This window comes from Protopterus annectens, chromosome 6.part1 (assembly GCF_019279795.1).
Source record: "Protopterus annectens isolate FY-2018-M chromosome 6.part1, PAN1.0, whole genome shotgun sequence".
Taxonomy (NCBI): domain Eukaryota; kingdom Metazoa; phylum Chordata; order Ceratodontiformes; family Protopteridae; genus Protopterus; species Protopterus annectens.
In genome coordinates, this window is record NC_056738.1 from 67,408,169 (window position 1) to 67,423,880 (window position 15,712).

The 15,712-nt window shown below is 39.1% G+C and overlaps 1 protein-coding gene across 2 annotated transcripts in view; it reads left to right on the forward strand.

The window, feature by feature from the left end:
• PPIG (peptidylprolyl isomerase G) overlaps positions 1-15,712 on the forward strand; it is an 898,166-nt gene that overhangs the window by 76,632 nt on the left and 805,822 nt on the right. For both annotated transcript variants that reach the window (XM_044075490.1, XM_044075491.1), the window contains one exon: positions 9,089-9,176. In XM_044075490.1, the coding sequence (XP_043931425.1) occupies positions 9,089-9,176 (88 nt within the window). The remainder of the gene's footprint in view (positions 1-9,088; positions 9,177-15,712) is intronic.

Below are 15,712 nucleotides of genomic sequence, written 5' to 3' on the forward strand. Positions count from 1 at the left end.
AACATACAGCAAGTTAGTAACCATTCTTTAAAATGTGGCTATGATGCACTGGAGGCTTCATTTAGATCAGCCATGACTGGCACTGTAATTAGAAGGCATGCATGGCTAAAGGAGCAAGCTTTACGGATCATGTTAAATCTAAATTGCTAGATGCTCCTATGGATAAAACAAGTTTGTTTGGTACACCTGCCCAGCAGGTTATGAAGAAAATGGAAGAAAAGGCAAAATCAGTTCAGACAGTTAAAGATTTCTTGCAGGTTCATCTCCCAAGGTTTAGCAGGAACTGGCCTGCCAAATATTGATCCATTCCTGACTCCACAAGACCTCAAAGGGGCAGGAATAGGCGTTCCAGAGGCAGAAACCAATCCAGAGGAGGTGCCTACAGAGGGCGACAGTGGCAAGGTAACAACAGAGGCACAGACTCAACACCTGCCACTACATCAACACAGCCACAGTGACTTAATCCTAAACCCGCCTACCAGGGAACAAATAGCAGCTCCTCTAGGCGGAAAGCTAACCTTATTTTCAAAAACTGGCACCACATAACAAAGGACAAGTGGATTTTACGAACCATAGATCAAGGTTACGGTTCCACTTCCACACTTTACCAGACAAAGAGGAATGCCAAATCTACCTCCAAATCAAAAGACAGAGGCTCTACAACAGATAATGGAGTTAGCAAACATGAGAGCTGTGGAGAAAGTGCCAACAGCAGAGCAAGGAAAGGGGTTCTACTCCAGACTATTCCTAGTTCCAAGAAAGGAAAAAAGTTGGAGACCAATTCTAGACCTGTCCACCCTGAATACTTACATCATTGTCCCAAGATTCAAAATGCTGACCCTACAGCAACTTCTTCCCATGCTGGGCAAGGAGTGTTGGCTGGTAACTCTAGATCTCAAGGAGGCATACCTGCACGTCCCCATTCGACCAATCTGCAGAAGATACCTCAGATTTCTTGCAGGATCAGAGCACTATCAATTCTCAGCATTGCCCTTTGGCTTATCTACTGCGCCCAGAGTATTCACAAAATGCCTGGCATCAGTAATCGCCCATTGCAGACTACAGGGAATTCAAATTTATCCATACCTGGGCGACTGCCTGATACAAGGAGACAACAAAAGCAAGCTGACAACAGATTTACAAAGGGTCATTTACTTGCTTCAAGCACTGGGATACACAGTCAATTTACAAAAGTCAAGACTGATACCATCCCAGACAAGGACTTTCCTGGGGCCGGAATTGGACACAGTAAGACAAATGGCATTCCTAACTACAGAAAAACAAAAGAACTCCCTCTTTACTTCTTGGCACTAACAAAACTGAACAAGTTAACAGCAAGAAAGGTACTGCAGGCCTTGGGTTTCATGGCATCAGGCATAATCTTGGTTTCATTTGCCAGACTACATATGAGAGAACTACAGTGGTACCTAAAGAATTTATGGTCCCAACACAGACACAGCCTAGAAGCGGAAATCCCACTAATACCATGCTTAAAACAGGAGTTCCTATGGTGGGCTCAGGCATGCCAGTCAAACCCAGGCCTGCCCTTTCGCAAAGGGTCAAGCAAGCCAGACCATCACAACAGATGCTTCAGACCTAGGATGGGGGCATATGCTGGACAAATGCGTGCAAGGATTGTGGACACAGGACCAACTTCACCTGCACATCAACCTAAAAGAAATGCTGGCAGTAAAACTGGCAATCCAAAAGTTCAGACCATTTCTCAAGGAGGACCACTTGATGATAAGGACAGACAACACCACAGTCATGTGGTACATCAACAAACAGGGAGGCACTCATTCTTACCCCCTATGCAGAATGACTTTGGAGCTGTGGACCCTGGCACTCAGCTACAACATCCAGTTACAGGCAATATTTGTGCCAGGAAAAGAAAACTCTCTAGCAGATATGTTAAGCAGGACCACATCGGATGCCCACGAATGGCAGCTGCACCCGGATATCTTCAAGACCATCTCGAAGAAATGGGGAATGCCTCAGATAGACCTATTCGCATCACCTCTCAATCACCAGCTCAAAAAATTCTGCACAAGGACATTCCACCCACTAGCATGGAAAGTGGACTCTCTCTCCTTCAGCTGGAAAGGCCTAACAGCATATGCATTCCCACCTCTTCCCTTGATACACAAAGTACTACTAAAAATCAAGGAGGAGCGTCCAAGGATAATCCTGATAGCTCCAAACTGGCCAAGACAGCATTGGTACCCACTGCTGAGGAGCATGTCTCGGAACAATATGTGGCCAATACCCCTGATGCGTTTGATGCTAACTCAGAACAACTTCAGCACCATGCATCCAAACCTAAAAACGCTGCAACTGACTGCATGGAACATCACATAGCAGCTGCTAATACAGAACTTTCACAAAGAGTTAAAGACATTATTCTTGAAGCACGCAGGCCTTCAACTAGAAGGAATTATGCTGGGAAATGGAAAAGGTTTGTCATTTGGAGTTCTGAAAGAGGAAAAGATGTATCAAACATAGATATGCCTAACATTCTGCAGTATCTGGCCGAACTACTTCATTCAGGCCTGTCCTACTCCTCCATCAAGATTCATGCATCAGCTATTTCAGCAGAATACAGCTTTGATCCACCTGTTTTTCACACCCTTTGCTCAGGCAGTTCCTCAGAGGAATCAAGAATGTAAAACCTCCAAGGAAACCACCATTGCCAGCTTGGGACTTGAACTTTGTGCTAGAAAAATTGACACTATCACCTTTTGAACCAGCAGCAACAGCAGACCTACAACACCTGTCATGGAAAACTGCTTTCCTACTGGCAATTACTTCAGCAAGGAGGGTTTCAGAACTACAGGCCTTAATGGCAGTGCAACCCTTTCTAATCTTCCACCAAGATAGAGTATCCATGAGGACTAATCCTACATTTATGCCTAAGGTGGTATCCAGAGTGTCTTTAAACCAGGCAATCCACCTACCTACCTTCTTTCCCAACCCACAAAACAGAGGGAAAGAATACTGCATACCTTGGATGTACATAGACAGCTACGCTACTACTTGGACAGAACAAAAATAGCAGAAAGACTGACCAACTTTTAGTAGCCTATGCAACAGGAAGGGAAGGAAAAGCTATTTCCAAACAGACAATCTCCAAATGGATAGGAAATTGCATACGATTCTGTTACTCCTTCCATGGAAAGCCAATTCCACAGAACATAAGACCTCATTCTACAAGGGCAACAGCCACTACCACAGCCTTCTTCACGAGTGGCTACCAAAGACATTATTGAGGCGGCTACTTGGACCTCCGTGCATACATTTGCCAAGCATTATAATTTACCTCTATATTCCAGATCCCGAGCAGGGTTTGCCACTGCTGTTCTGCAAGGGATCCTAAACACACCATAATCTACTTTTATCCTCCTCCCTAGTTGGCTATGGTATTCTACCCAGTTGTTATGACTGCAGATGCATCCATGAAGGACATAGTACAGTTTTGTACCTACCATAAATGTAGATGTCCGAATTGGATAGCATCTGCAGTCAGATTACCTCCCTCCTTCCCTCTGTGGTACTCCTAGGGTGTTTACCCTTCTAATAGCTAGCTAGTGGGGGGATTTCTTTCATGGTGTATTTGTTTGTATTTATGTACATACATGCTTATTTTTGTGTTTACCTCTATCTTTTGGAAACATTGGCATCTATCCAAAATTTTTAGCCTTCTATAGGGCTTCTGGCATCTGGGGCAAGAAACACTGAAGAAAATGGCGTCGGCTGATGCTTTTATACCCGAAGACCAACAGAGATGACGTCGGGTGAAGTGCGACATCAGCCGAAGCCGGACCCGGACTTTGGAATCCGGCCGACTGAAGGGCTGCCTGACGACAGGACAACCCAGTTGTTATGACTGCAGATGCTATCCAATTCGGACATCTACATTTATGGTAGGTAAAAAACTGTACTTTGTCAGTGCTCAGAAGGCCTTAAATCATCTCTTGTCCGCAGGACCTCTTCAGGTTTTCACAGAACACCACAATCCTATGGTACATAAGCTGGGGGGGGATGCATGATAGCATGGAAGCTCAGCTTGAATCTGCAGGTTTCATACATTCCATCAGAGCAAAACTTTGTAGCAGATAAGCTAATCAGAACCAGGACAGACCCTCATAAATGGAAACTTCACCCTAGGATCTTCCAAGAATTGATCCAGCTGTGGAGAACACCTCAAATAGATCCGTTTGCCTTTTCTCAGAAGAGACTACTAAAGAAATTCTGCTCCAGGATTCCTTACAAACAGGCTTGGAAGACAGATGCCTTCTCATTTTCATGGACAGAAATATTCCTCTGTGATTTCTTCACTTTCGTCTGATATTCAGCATTCTTCTAAAGCTCTTGAGGGACTCCGCAAAGATTGTGGTGATTCCTTTTTAGCTTATCCACAGTTCTCCCTTCTTTTGAAACTGGCCAAGGGCTATTGCCACAGGCTTTTCCACAGGCTAGATTTACTCACACAAGACAAAAGTTTGATAACATCACAGCCATAAAACGCTGTGTCTGAATTCTATAATATTGATACCTTCAGGCAGTTTTTTTCTGACAAAGTGCATCAGGTATTTAAAAGCTTAAAAAAAAAAAAAACAAACATAAAAAAACGGTACTAGTAAATTTGCATACATGCCAGTAAAAAATTTTTTTCTGGTTGATGCCATTCCAGGAACCAGAACCTGCCTCTGTTTCTTGATTATGAGAATTACTGTCCTATCTTAACTCCTCTGCAAAGGTTTATTTGTCATCCATTTTTAGATGTCTGCCCTCGAATGCCCCCTTTCTTCCTATACTTAAGTCAGTTTTTGAAAGGTGTCATACATAGTCATTCACTTGGGAAACTGGTGACTGCTCCTTGGGATCTTAACTTTGTGCTTGAAAAGCTATTCTGTTCCCATTTGAAATGGCTTATCAGGCTGACTTGAGGTTCTTAACATTGAAGACTACATTTACTTGTATTGCTCTGTCTTCTGGTAAAAGGATATTGGAGTTATAAGCTCTTATGGCGAGTTCAACTCTATGGGGTTTCTTTAATAACTAATGTTGCTTTTATGCTCAACATGGTCTTCGAATTTACATTGAGCCAGTCTGTTAACATCCATGTCTTACTTGCTTACCCCTAAAAACAAGGGAGAAAAGTTTCTTCACATCCTAGATGTCTACAAGCAGTTCAGTTACAACCTAGAGAAAACTCTGTCCTTCAGGAAAGCTGAGCAGCTGTTTGTCTCCTATTCAGGGCAGAGGAAAGGACGACCACTATCAAATAGAATACATCTAGATGGTTATTTCCTGCTATTTTCACTGTAACAAGTCATTTCCAGATGGTGCTTGGGCCTATTCCACTAGGTTTCAACTTCAGAAGTATTCCAGAGGAAGCAACACAATCTCCTGTTCACACTTTTACAAAGTATTACACACTGGATTCCTTTCCTTGGTCCAGAACAGACTTTCTAGAATCCTTCTGCAGGTACTCATGGATTCTTAATTTCTGTCTCCTCCCCTTTTGTTTCTTAGCTGTGGTAATCTACCCATATAGCTTTGGCAACAGTAGCATTTTTTGCTATATGCTGAACATAGTACAGTTGTGTTAGTAAGCATATAAGTCAGTGGTCTAATAGAGTACGGCTACAGTAGCCATCCATTCCCTCCTGCCACCCATCTGTAGTTGTTTTAATTGCCAGAATGTGGTTGTATGTAACTTTGTGTCTATATAGCTGCTTTTGTTTTTTTTGTTTTGTTTTTTTTTATAAATTTTCTTACCTTGTGAAAGACAGAGAGCGAGAGTGTGAGAGCGAGAGGTTTTGAAATTTTTATTTTTTAAAAAAAATCTAGGTTGTTGCCCCAACCGGTTGGTTAATCTGAGGCATCCAAAAACCTGTACTCCATTGTGCTTTGATGGAACTTTTCAAAGAATGGTTGTCTTTGCTGTATTGCAGGACCAACACCTGTGAAGGGTTATCTGGACATTTATCATTGTATTTATTCTGACACACTGTGGATCCAGGTTCTCACATAATAGAGCCATATTGAGAATTTCTGTGCTCTATCACAAAACTTCTATTATCTTCCAAGATGCCCGGTGGGTAGCCCCTACTTTTAAACATCTCACAAAGTTTGATAGCTTCAACTTGGAAGTTGGTGTCATCAGAAACTAATCTACTAAGCCTGATCAGTTGACATTTCACCAAATTCAGGGTGTTGACTATCGAAATGCAAAAAGTGACAACTTATCTTTCGATCAACTCACTTCATTTATGCTTGCTGCTTTTGGTGCCCTTTCCTCTGATACAGCATGGATATTTTACACCAGTCCATCTGGTTCTTCTCATGCAGCACCTAGAAATAAAAAAAATCACTCAAGGAGTCCTTAACGTTGTCACAGACTCTGTTTATGCCATGGCTGACTGTGGCTGAACCTGCAGTGTTCATTGGTTGTTCCTCAGATCACTCACTTGCCTCTCCAGCTGTCTCTGTTGTAGTCCTTTCAGCCATCATGGACTGGGGGTCTGCTTCATCCTCTTTGTTCCAGTGTTCGATATGGCATGAAAAATTCATCTTCTGTAGATCTGGGTGACAATCCTAGAGATCCTTGTGTAACTGGGGCAGGAGGAGACCATTAGACCAGGCAGACATCCCTCCTTCAAGTCGGTCCTCTTTTACTATATATATATATATATGTATGTATATATATATATATATATATATATATATATATATATATATATATATATATATATATATATATATATATATATATATATATATATATACAGGTTGGCATCCCAGTAACATTATTCCTGAGGTAAGTGGGTATGACGATACTTTATTTTGATGGAGATGGGGCTCTTTTGTTGCAGGTTACCAAGCCCAATCTGATTGTGAAGAAAATTGTAATTCTTATCATTCTTTGGAGAAATTTTCTTTTAAACCAGACCATTGTCAGGATGAATAAAGTATTTTTGTGGGAACAAATAGATGTTCCCCTGAACTGAGGAGATATTATGATATGCTACAAGTAGACCTACCTCATTCCTCTCCTCATTCCTCTCCCATCCCGCCTATACTGCCAGCACTGGAGGATGCGTTGAATTCTGCCTGTAGTCCTACTGATGCTCACCACTCTGTCACTAAAAGATAAATTGTGCAAGGTACCTCACACTAATATATTTCCTCTTGCCTTACATGTGACCCAACTGCAATTTCAGCTGCATCCCAGACTGACAACAGGTTGGTCCTTGTCGCTAATCCTTCACCTGGTGACAAAAGGTAAAGTGTTGCACCATAATGATACGAGAAAGTTTTCTTCTTCCAATTCAACTTTGCCATATAGACATTTTAAGGGGATTGGCTTCTACTCCTTCCTTCGAAAGAAAGGTCTTGTTGAACCAATCTCTGATATCTAAACATGCTTTAAAGAGTGTGTATGAGTGCGCAGATATATGTATCGGGGGCCACTGCTGCTGCTACAGTGAAAAGATATACCCGTGTGTGCCTCTTAAACGTCCTTGTACAACGTCAGAGGAGGTAATGTTTACTGTTATGCTACTCAGGTTCTCAAACAATATGATGAAATGGGAGATTGAGTTTCCAAGATTTTTTGTACCCTAGTACATATCTTATAGGGCTTCCCCTTTCTCAAAAAGCCAAATAAACAAAAGCAGTCTCTCTGTCTTTTTGCACCTTGTTTGCCAAAAAAAAAAAAAAAGAGATGGCCACCGTGTAAAAGGAACTGCCCCAACAGTACAGAATGATTATGCTAGCATTCTTTCCCCTCTTCCATCTCCTTCAGCCAATATCTGTACAGGTTTGTCACACTTCTCCTCGGCATTCTCTTTTGGCAAAAGTTTGCTTCACATTCTTGTGTGCTAAAAGTTGTGCAGGAGGGTTTCAGATTGCACTGGATGCTAAAAGCTCTTTTCGGAGGAATTCCTCTTCACCCTCTGAACCAAACAGAATATTCTCCTCTGGGTCTTCAGTTTTTACACACCCAAGAAGCCATAGAACCATTGCTTGTAAGTCAGAGGGGCACAAAGGTTTCTATCTTTATTTCCATCGGTCTCACAGTTTTCTACCCAGAACCTGAGAGGATTCTGCAAACCGTAAACTTGCATTGGTAGCTCGGGTACTATTTTGACGGAACTGAGCCCTTTAGAAAAGCTGATTAAAAATTTATTATCAAGGGGCCAAAATTGGACCATTTCCAAATTGTTGCCCTCAGGTGTTTCGTTTTTATTGTTCCCATCATGCTAAATCCATTTAAGGCGGTTACTAGAGCCTTCTCATCATCAGTGGTATACTGAAAAGGTGTTGACTCTAGGATGCATTCTAGAGGCAGCTACATGGTCTTCTGCAGTTACTTTTACAAAGCACTACAAACTGGATTCCTTTTCAAGGTCCAGGTCTGCCTTTGGTAGGAACATTCTACAGGGCTACTGGATCCATATCCTTCCTCCTCCCAGATTCAATAGTCTCTGGTAAACGATCCATATACCCTAAAGGCTATTGCAGCAGTGGGAATAATGAGCATAGTACAGTTATGTAAGTTGTGCTTGCCCATAACAGCAGATGATTGAATTCCCCACTGCTGCAGTAGCTGCAACCCCACCCCCAAACTCTTCTAAGCTTGTATGTAATTGTAGTTGGGATGTAACGTCGGGTTATTTTTATTTTACTTCATATGTGTTTGTTTTGTTTGGCTCTTCTCTCCTTGTATGGGCAGGAAAGTCCCAAAGAAGTCTTCACTCAGACTGCTAATTTCCCTCATGGGAATTAGCCAGTCAGCAGTCAGAGTGGAGGAGTATGTGTGTGGTTGGTGGGGTGGCGAGAGCTTTTTGAAGCTGGAGAGTTGTATCCTGGGCAGGAAGCAACCCATATAACCAAAGGCTATTGCAGCAGTGAGGAATTTGAACATCTGCTGTTAATGGGTAAGTGCAACTTGTATAACTTTATTTACGTAAAATGATGGTAATTTATACAAGTTAACATGGTGTTTAAGTAATCAGAAAAAGTTGCTGTTTGGCATCATGTATGTTAACTGAAAATATATATGTGTATATTTTTTTAACAGATGAAAGCTTTGAAGTGAAACATAATAAAGAATTCCTCTTGTCTATGGCCAACAGAGGCAAGGACACTAATGGTTCACAGTTCTTTATGTAAGTGCTTTCACTCAAATTTGTAAAAGTGCACAGGTAGAGATGGCATTATTTAAACCTTAATTGAGAGCAGGATGTGTAGTAGAGATGTGGAGATAACTTGGATGGACATATGAGAATCTTATTTTAGGGAGCGCAGCTGTAGCAATTAAACACACCACTTTCCCACGTTTGTAGAATTTAATAAAAGTAGCAACAGCAAAGCTTTTGAGACGCAAGCTCTTTTTCAATGCATAAAACACATTATGAAAACATCCTTATTTAAATAATCAGCCAGCAAATAGTTACACAGCATAAAACATGTGACTAATTTAAAGCAATATTAAAAAAAAATTCTATATTATCAAATTTGTACACAATATTAAAAATAACATCATACATTATGTTGTAAAGACTGTTATAAAACATGATGTTATGTTGTCCCATCTCTCCTTCATTCTTGGTTGGGTTCGGGGCCGATCCTTTGCTCTGACTCTGCCGATTTTACTATAGCTTGAGAGCTTATACTGGCTCGAGGCTAACCCTTATCCCAACATGCCTAGCGGTAGCTACCCAGATCTCGTTTGCTGCTTGCAGCGTCAAGATTGCGACTACTGGCTCAGGCTAAGTATTTAGAGTTTTTTCATATATCACGGTCATCTTTTCCATGTTTTTACTGGTTTAATTACCTTGTTAGTGTCGCTATTAATCCCCTTTTAGTCTAACGACCTTCTGACCTTTCTCTGCTGTTTTTGGTTTTTCTTGGCCGTCAGTTTTTCTTAGGCCTTGCTTTCCCCTTGAACCTATTTAACTTAGAGGATTCTTTCTTTCTTTCCACACCCTGTTAGAGTAGCCGTTTAAGTTAGAGGTTCTCCTGTTGGGGGAGTTGCCATTTTACTTAGCGGCTCTCCCCCTTCTTTTTCTTTCTTCTTTTGTCCATTAAAAAAAAAAAAAAAAAAAGTGAGATCCTTGTGTGTTGCTAGCCGTTAGCCTTATTTTTTGCTGTTATCTCTTTCTAGTTATCCAGCATGTCCAAATAGTCAAAACCCCCTGGCTTTAAAAATGCGACTTGTGTTGCCAAAAAATGTCCCTTACGGACGGGCACACAAGTTGTGTGTACTTAACCACAAAACCGAAAAGAGACCAGTAGTATCTTGTTCACCAAACATATTTTATTCCAAAATAAAAATCTCTTGGCGCCTCTGCCACAACCAGCCTTTACAGAGTAAAATTTTTTTTTTTTTTCTAAAACTTCTTTTAATACATTAACATCACCAATCAATTATCTTCAATTAATTAATTACATTCAATTGACTAAAAATCAAATAAACTTTTCTTAAAACTAAAACGTCATTGAATAAAGCTTTGCCAATTACATTCTTTATTCACACCAATACGCTGTAGGGTATTATATTTAATAATAAAAATAGATTCCTTTTTTCTAAGTGAATGTTTTAACATTTCTACACATCCAAAATGTTGTATAACCTGCTGTAAAACTGTTACTTTTAAATTCTTAGTATCACCTAGATGTACTTTATTAAAATGTTCTGCTATGGGACTTATAACTTTGTTTTTCTCAGTATCCCTGACATGTTCTTTTATTCTTTCACTTATGCTTCTTTTAGTTTCACCTATATAATATTTATTGCACGAACATCCTATAGCATAAATAATTCCTCTACTTGTACAGGTAAAAGTCCCTTGAATCTCAATTTTTTTTCCTTTTTTTTTTTCTCAAAAGTTGTTATATGTTGGCAGATGGAACACTTTCCATACGGAAAGGTTCCAAATTGTATTAGACTCTTGGTAGCTCTTTCTTTTGGTTTAAAATATTTACTATGAACCAAGAAGTCTTTTAGATTCTGTCCTCTTTGAAATAAAAACCTTAATTCTATTTGTGAAAGTGATGGAACCTCTTTTTTCACCTGTTTCCAATACCTCCTTATTAACTCATTAAACCGGTCTAAAAAAAGGGTATATTTAGAAACAAAAAAATATTCATTACGATGTGTATAAAAAGAAGCTTCCAGGGAAAGCCAGAGGACACTCAACCAGGGCCTTAGCTACCTCTGTTGCCTTCCAAGCCAAATTGCCTTTAGATTCAATCTGTGCAGCAGCAACATGGGCAAATCCTCATACCTTTATCACTCATTACAAAGTGGATGTGGTTTCCCGGAACAGGGCATCCTTTGGTGCCACGGTCCTGAAGAGTTTGTTCCAGTGAGCCACCCAAGAACCAGGTGCTGGGGACATGGTCCCAACCAGCAGGAATGAAGGCGAGATGGGACAACATAACATAAAGAAGTTATGTATCTACCATAACGTTCCATGTTTGTTGTCCTTCATCTCGCCTTGCTTCTTGCGTCTCCCCCCCCCCCCCTCCTTCCGGGGGGATCAAGAGGAATTCCTTCATTGGTTAAACTGGTTGAGTTTCCTGCTGACATACCAGGTTAGTTAACCATGCCTTGTTTTTCCTCTTTCCTTCCTAACCTTGAATGTGTAGGGGCTTAGTAAAATTTGCATTTACTATGATAGTCTAGTGTGGGCCATTACAAATGAGATATGGGTAGCTACCGCTTGGCATGTTGGGATAGGGGTTAGCTTAGAGCCAGTATAAGCTCTCGAGCTATAGTAAATCGGTCAAGTCTGAGATGAGAATCAGTTCCGAACCCAACCAGCAAGAAAGAAGGCAAGATGAAGGACAACAAACATGGAACATTATGGTAGGTACATAACTTCTTTTTTACAAGCCAACAAATAATTTCGTGCTTGGCTGTCAAAACAGGTTTAATAGTGTTAGCTGAGTTGAAACCAGGTAATGTGTCAGACCTTAAGTAGTTGATCATTTATACTCGGCCAACTCTGGCATTTACAATGTCTCCACCACGCAAATTTAAAGATAAATTTTGCAAAATTCTAAACTTGAATTTATGTTGTGCCCTTTTGCTAATGCGTGTTTTGATAGGGCATTAGTTTCCATACCCCTACGAATGTCCGAAAGATGAGCTCCAATTTCCTTTGAATTTCACATTTGTTATGCCAAAAACACTGACATTTAACACAGTTAGCAATATACACTATGATTTCTGTATAACAGGAGCCAGATGCAAAGTTTTTCTTTATTGGATGCATGAAATTAATATCCATGTTTATTTCACTGCAGTAAACACAGTTAAGCCATGGAACAGTCCCTAATCTATGAAACGTATTATTCTTAGCAAAGGTTGTTCTCATCTCTGTTACAAATAATTTGTTTTAAATTCTTCTCTCTTTTATAAATAAACTTAGGTCATTCACCAGCTATATTATTAACTTCAGAATTAGACTTCAAAATAGACCAATTCCTAGTAATATTTTAATTGTATTCATGTGGCAATTGAACTTCAGCATATAACCCAATTTATGTTCTCTCTTTCTGTTCATACGCTGATTGCAACCTTATATGTATGCTAATAGCAAAGAACCAAATCTCTCACTAACCAATTGATAATATAAAAAGTCAAGTAAAGTATCTGTATAGCCTCTACTCTGAAAATTGTTAACCATAATGTCCAATTCATTATTAAAATTCACCTCCCCAGTATTTAACAGACTTGCTTTTATAAACCGATTTTTTAATACACCTCTGTATATATGCCTGGGATGCATACTTCATAATGCAAAAACTTGGTGGCTTGTACATTCTTTCTCAATATTTTAGTCTCAAATGTATTAGTATGCATCTTAATACTAATATCAACATCTAAGAAATGAATGTTTTTACATGAATTAATGTCAAATACTAAGAAGATAACACACTCTCTTGTAGTGCATCAACATAATTTCTAAGGTTAAGAGTCACCCTTCCACAAAAGAAACGCATCATCCACAAATCTCTTCAGAAATAGATGTGTGTTAAAGGTTCCATCAGCATTATAGATGTTAATTTCCTCCCATCTAGCCAATACCAAGTTGGCATATGCATTAACTACAGGGGTGCCCATAGCAACCCCTTAATGCTGATGGAAGTTTTGATCGTTAACATAAATTAAGTACAACATCCATCATCATACAAAGTAGTTCTATCTTACTATGAGAGAAGTACTATAATTATGTAAAAATTCTCTCAGAGCTTCTAAGCCAAAGTTATTGGGTATGACTGTAAATAGTGATTTGATATATAGTGTAACCATCATAGTATCATTAATGCTATTAGTCAGCCCAGCTTTTTAGATTATGTAAAAAATCTCTAGTATCTTTTATAAAGCTTGGGCTAAATTTTAACAAAGGTGAAAGTTGATTTTCGAAATACTTAGAAATAGCAGCAGTAATCCATCTACCCCCCCCCCCGATACAATTGGCCTCATTGGGGGCAGCCTTAATTTTTTGTGGATTTTTGGTAAACCATATAACAAAGGTACCACTGGGTTGGCATTATACAAATTGTATGTTTCTGGTGTGATAGACCCCTCCATTAATAAGTCATAGAGGAAAGATTTAACTCTATTAAATAGTCACAGTAGTAACAAAACTCATACTGATTTGTTCAAAAGTACCATCTCGTCCTAAAATATCAAACATCCATTCATTATATTGTGCAGTGTTAATTACACTTTACCACCCTTATCGGCTTGTTTCACAACTAAATTCTCATTTCTAGCCAAATCAAGTATATCTTTGTATTCATTAGCATTTAAATTGTAATATTTCAATTCCACATTACTGTGAAGATGCATATCATAAATTTGTTGCTCACACACATTGTAAAAAGTTTTTACTGTTGGTGTATATCTTGCAGCTATTTCAGGTTTTCCTACATGAAGAGAGAACCAGTGTTGCCTGGTCCAAAAAAAAGTCAGACGGGGGTGGGGGGGGGTGGGGGGTTTACCACAATGACTTTTGGGACATTTTGTTATTTTATTTATTTTACTTTTTTCACTACCTGTTTTCAGCTAGAACAACCAGTTCAAGTGAGACAACGTGTGAGAGGTCGGAGCAGACAGGGAGAAGTTGAAATCCAAGTCAGCAGCACACTCCACGGTAGGACCTGTTACCAGGAGCAGGGGACATATGAAAACCTTAATTTTTATGAACTCTCATATTGTGAATTTATCTAGCTATGTACTTAATGAAAATGAAAGTAATGTGTTAAGTAAAGGTATGTAATTTATACCACAATATCAAGCCAAGATCAGTGAACTTTTAACTGAACTTAGGTTATTTAAGAAATATTGATCTTAAATTAATTTTATAAGAATTCATCTGATGAAACCGTGAATGTGCTGAGGAGGTCTAGTACTTTTTATACCCTTAAGTACACCAACAGTAAAAGCTTTTTATAATGTGTGTGAGCAACAAATTTATGATATTTATTTTCACAGTAATGTGAAATTGAAATATTACAATTTAAATGCTAATGAACACAAAGCTATGCTTGATTTGGCTAGAAATGATAATTTATTTGTGAAACAAGCCGATAAGGGTGGTAAAGTTGTAGTAATGAACACTGCACAATATAATGAATGGATGTTTGATATTTTAGGACAAGATGGTTCTTTTGAACAAATCAGTAAGAGTTTTGTTACTGTTGTGACTGAGTTAAATTTTTCCTCTATGACTTACTAATGGAGGGGTCTATAACACCAGAAACTTACAATTTGTATAATGCCAGCCCAGTGGTACCTTTGTTATATTGAATACCAAAAATCCACAGAAACTTGAGGCTACCCCTGATGAGGCCAATTGTATTGGGGGGGGGGGGGTAGATGGATAACTGCTGCTATCTCCAAGTATTTAGAAAATCAACTTTCACCTTTGTTAAAATTTAGCCCAAGCTTTATAAAAGGTACTACAGATTTTTTTATATAATCCTAAAAAGTTGGGCTGACTGTACTAGTGTTGGTGATACTATGATGGTTACATTAGATGTCAAATCATTATTTGCAGTCATACCCAATGACTTTGGCTTAGAAGCTTTGAGATAATTTTTATGTAATCACAGTACTTTCTCTAATAGTAAGACAGAACTACTTTGTATGATGATGGATGTTGTACTTAATAATTTATTTATGTTAACGATCAATACTTCATCAGCGTTCAGGGGTTGCTACGGGCACCCCTGTAGCTAATACATATGCCAGCTTGGTACTGGCTAGATGGGAGGAAATTAACATCTATAATGCTGATGGAACCTTTAGGAGCACACCATCTGTTTCCGAAGAGATTTGTGTATGATGTGTTTCTTTAGTGGAAGGGTGACGCTGTTAACCTTAGAAATTATGTTGATGCACTACAAGAAAGTGTTAACTTCTTAGTATTTGACATTAATTCTTCATGTAAAAACATTCATTTCTTAGATGTTATTAGTATTAATATGCATCCTAATACATTTGAGAAGAAAATGTGTAGAAAGGATGCACAAGCCACCTGGTTTTTGCATTATGAAAGTATGCATCCTAGACATATATACAGAGGTGTATTAAAAAGTCAGTTTATAAGAGCAAGTCGGTTAAGTACTGGGGAGGTGAATTTTAATAATGAATTGGACATTGTGGTTAATTTTCAGAGTAGAGGCT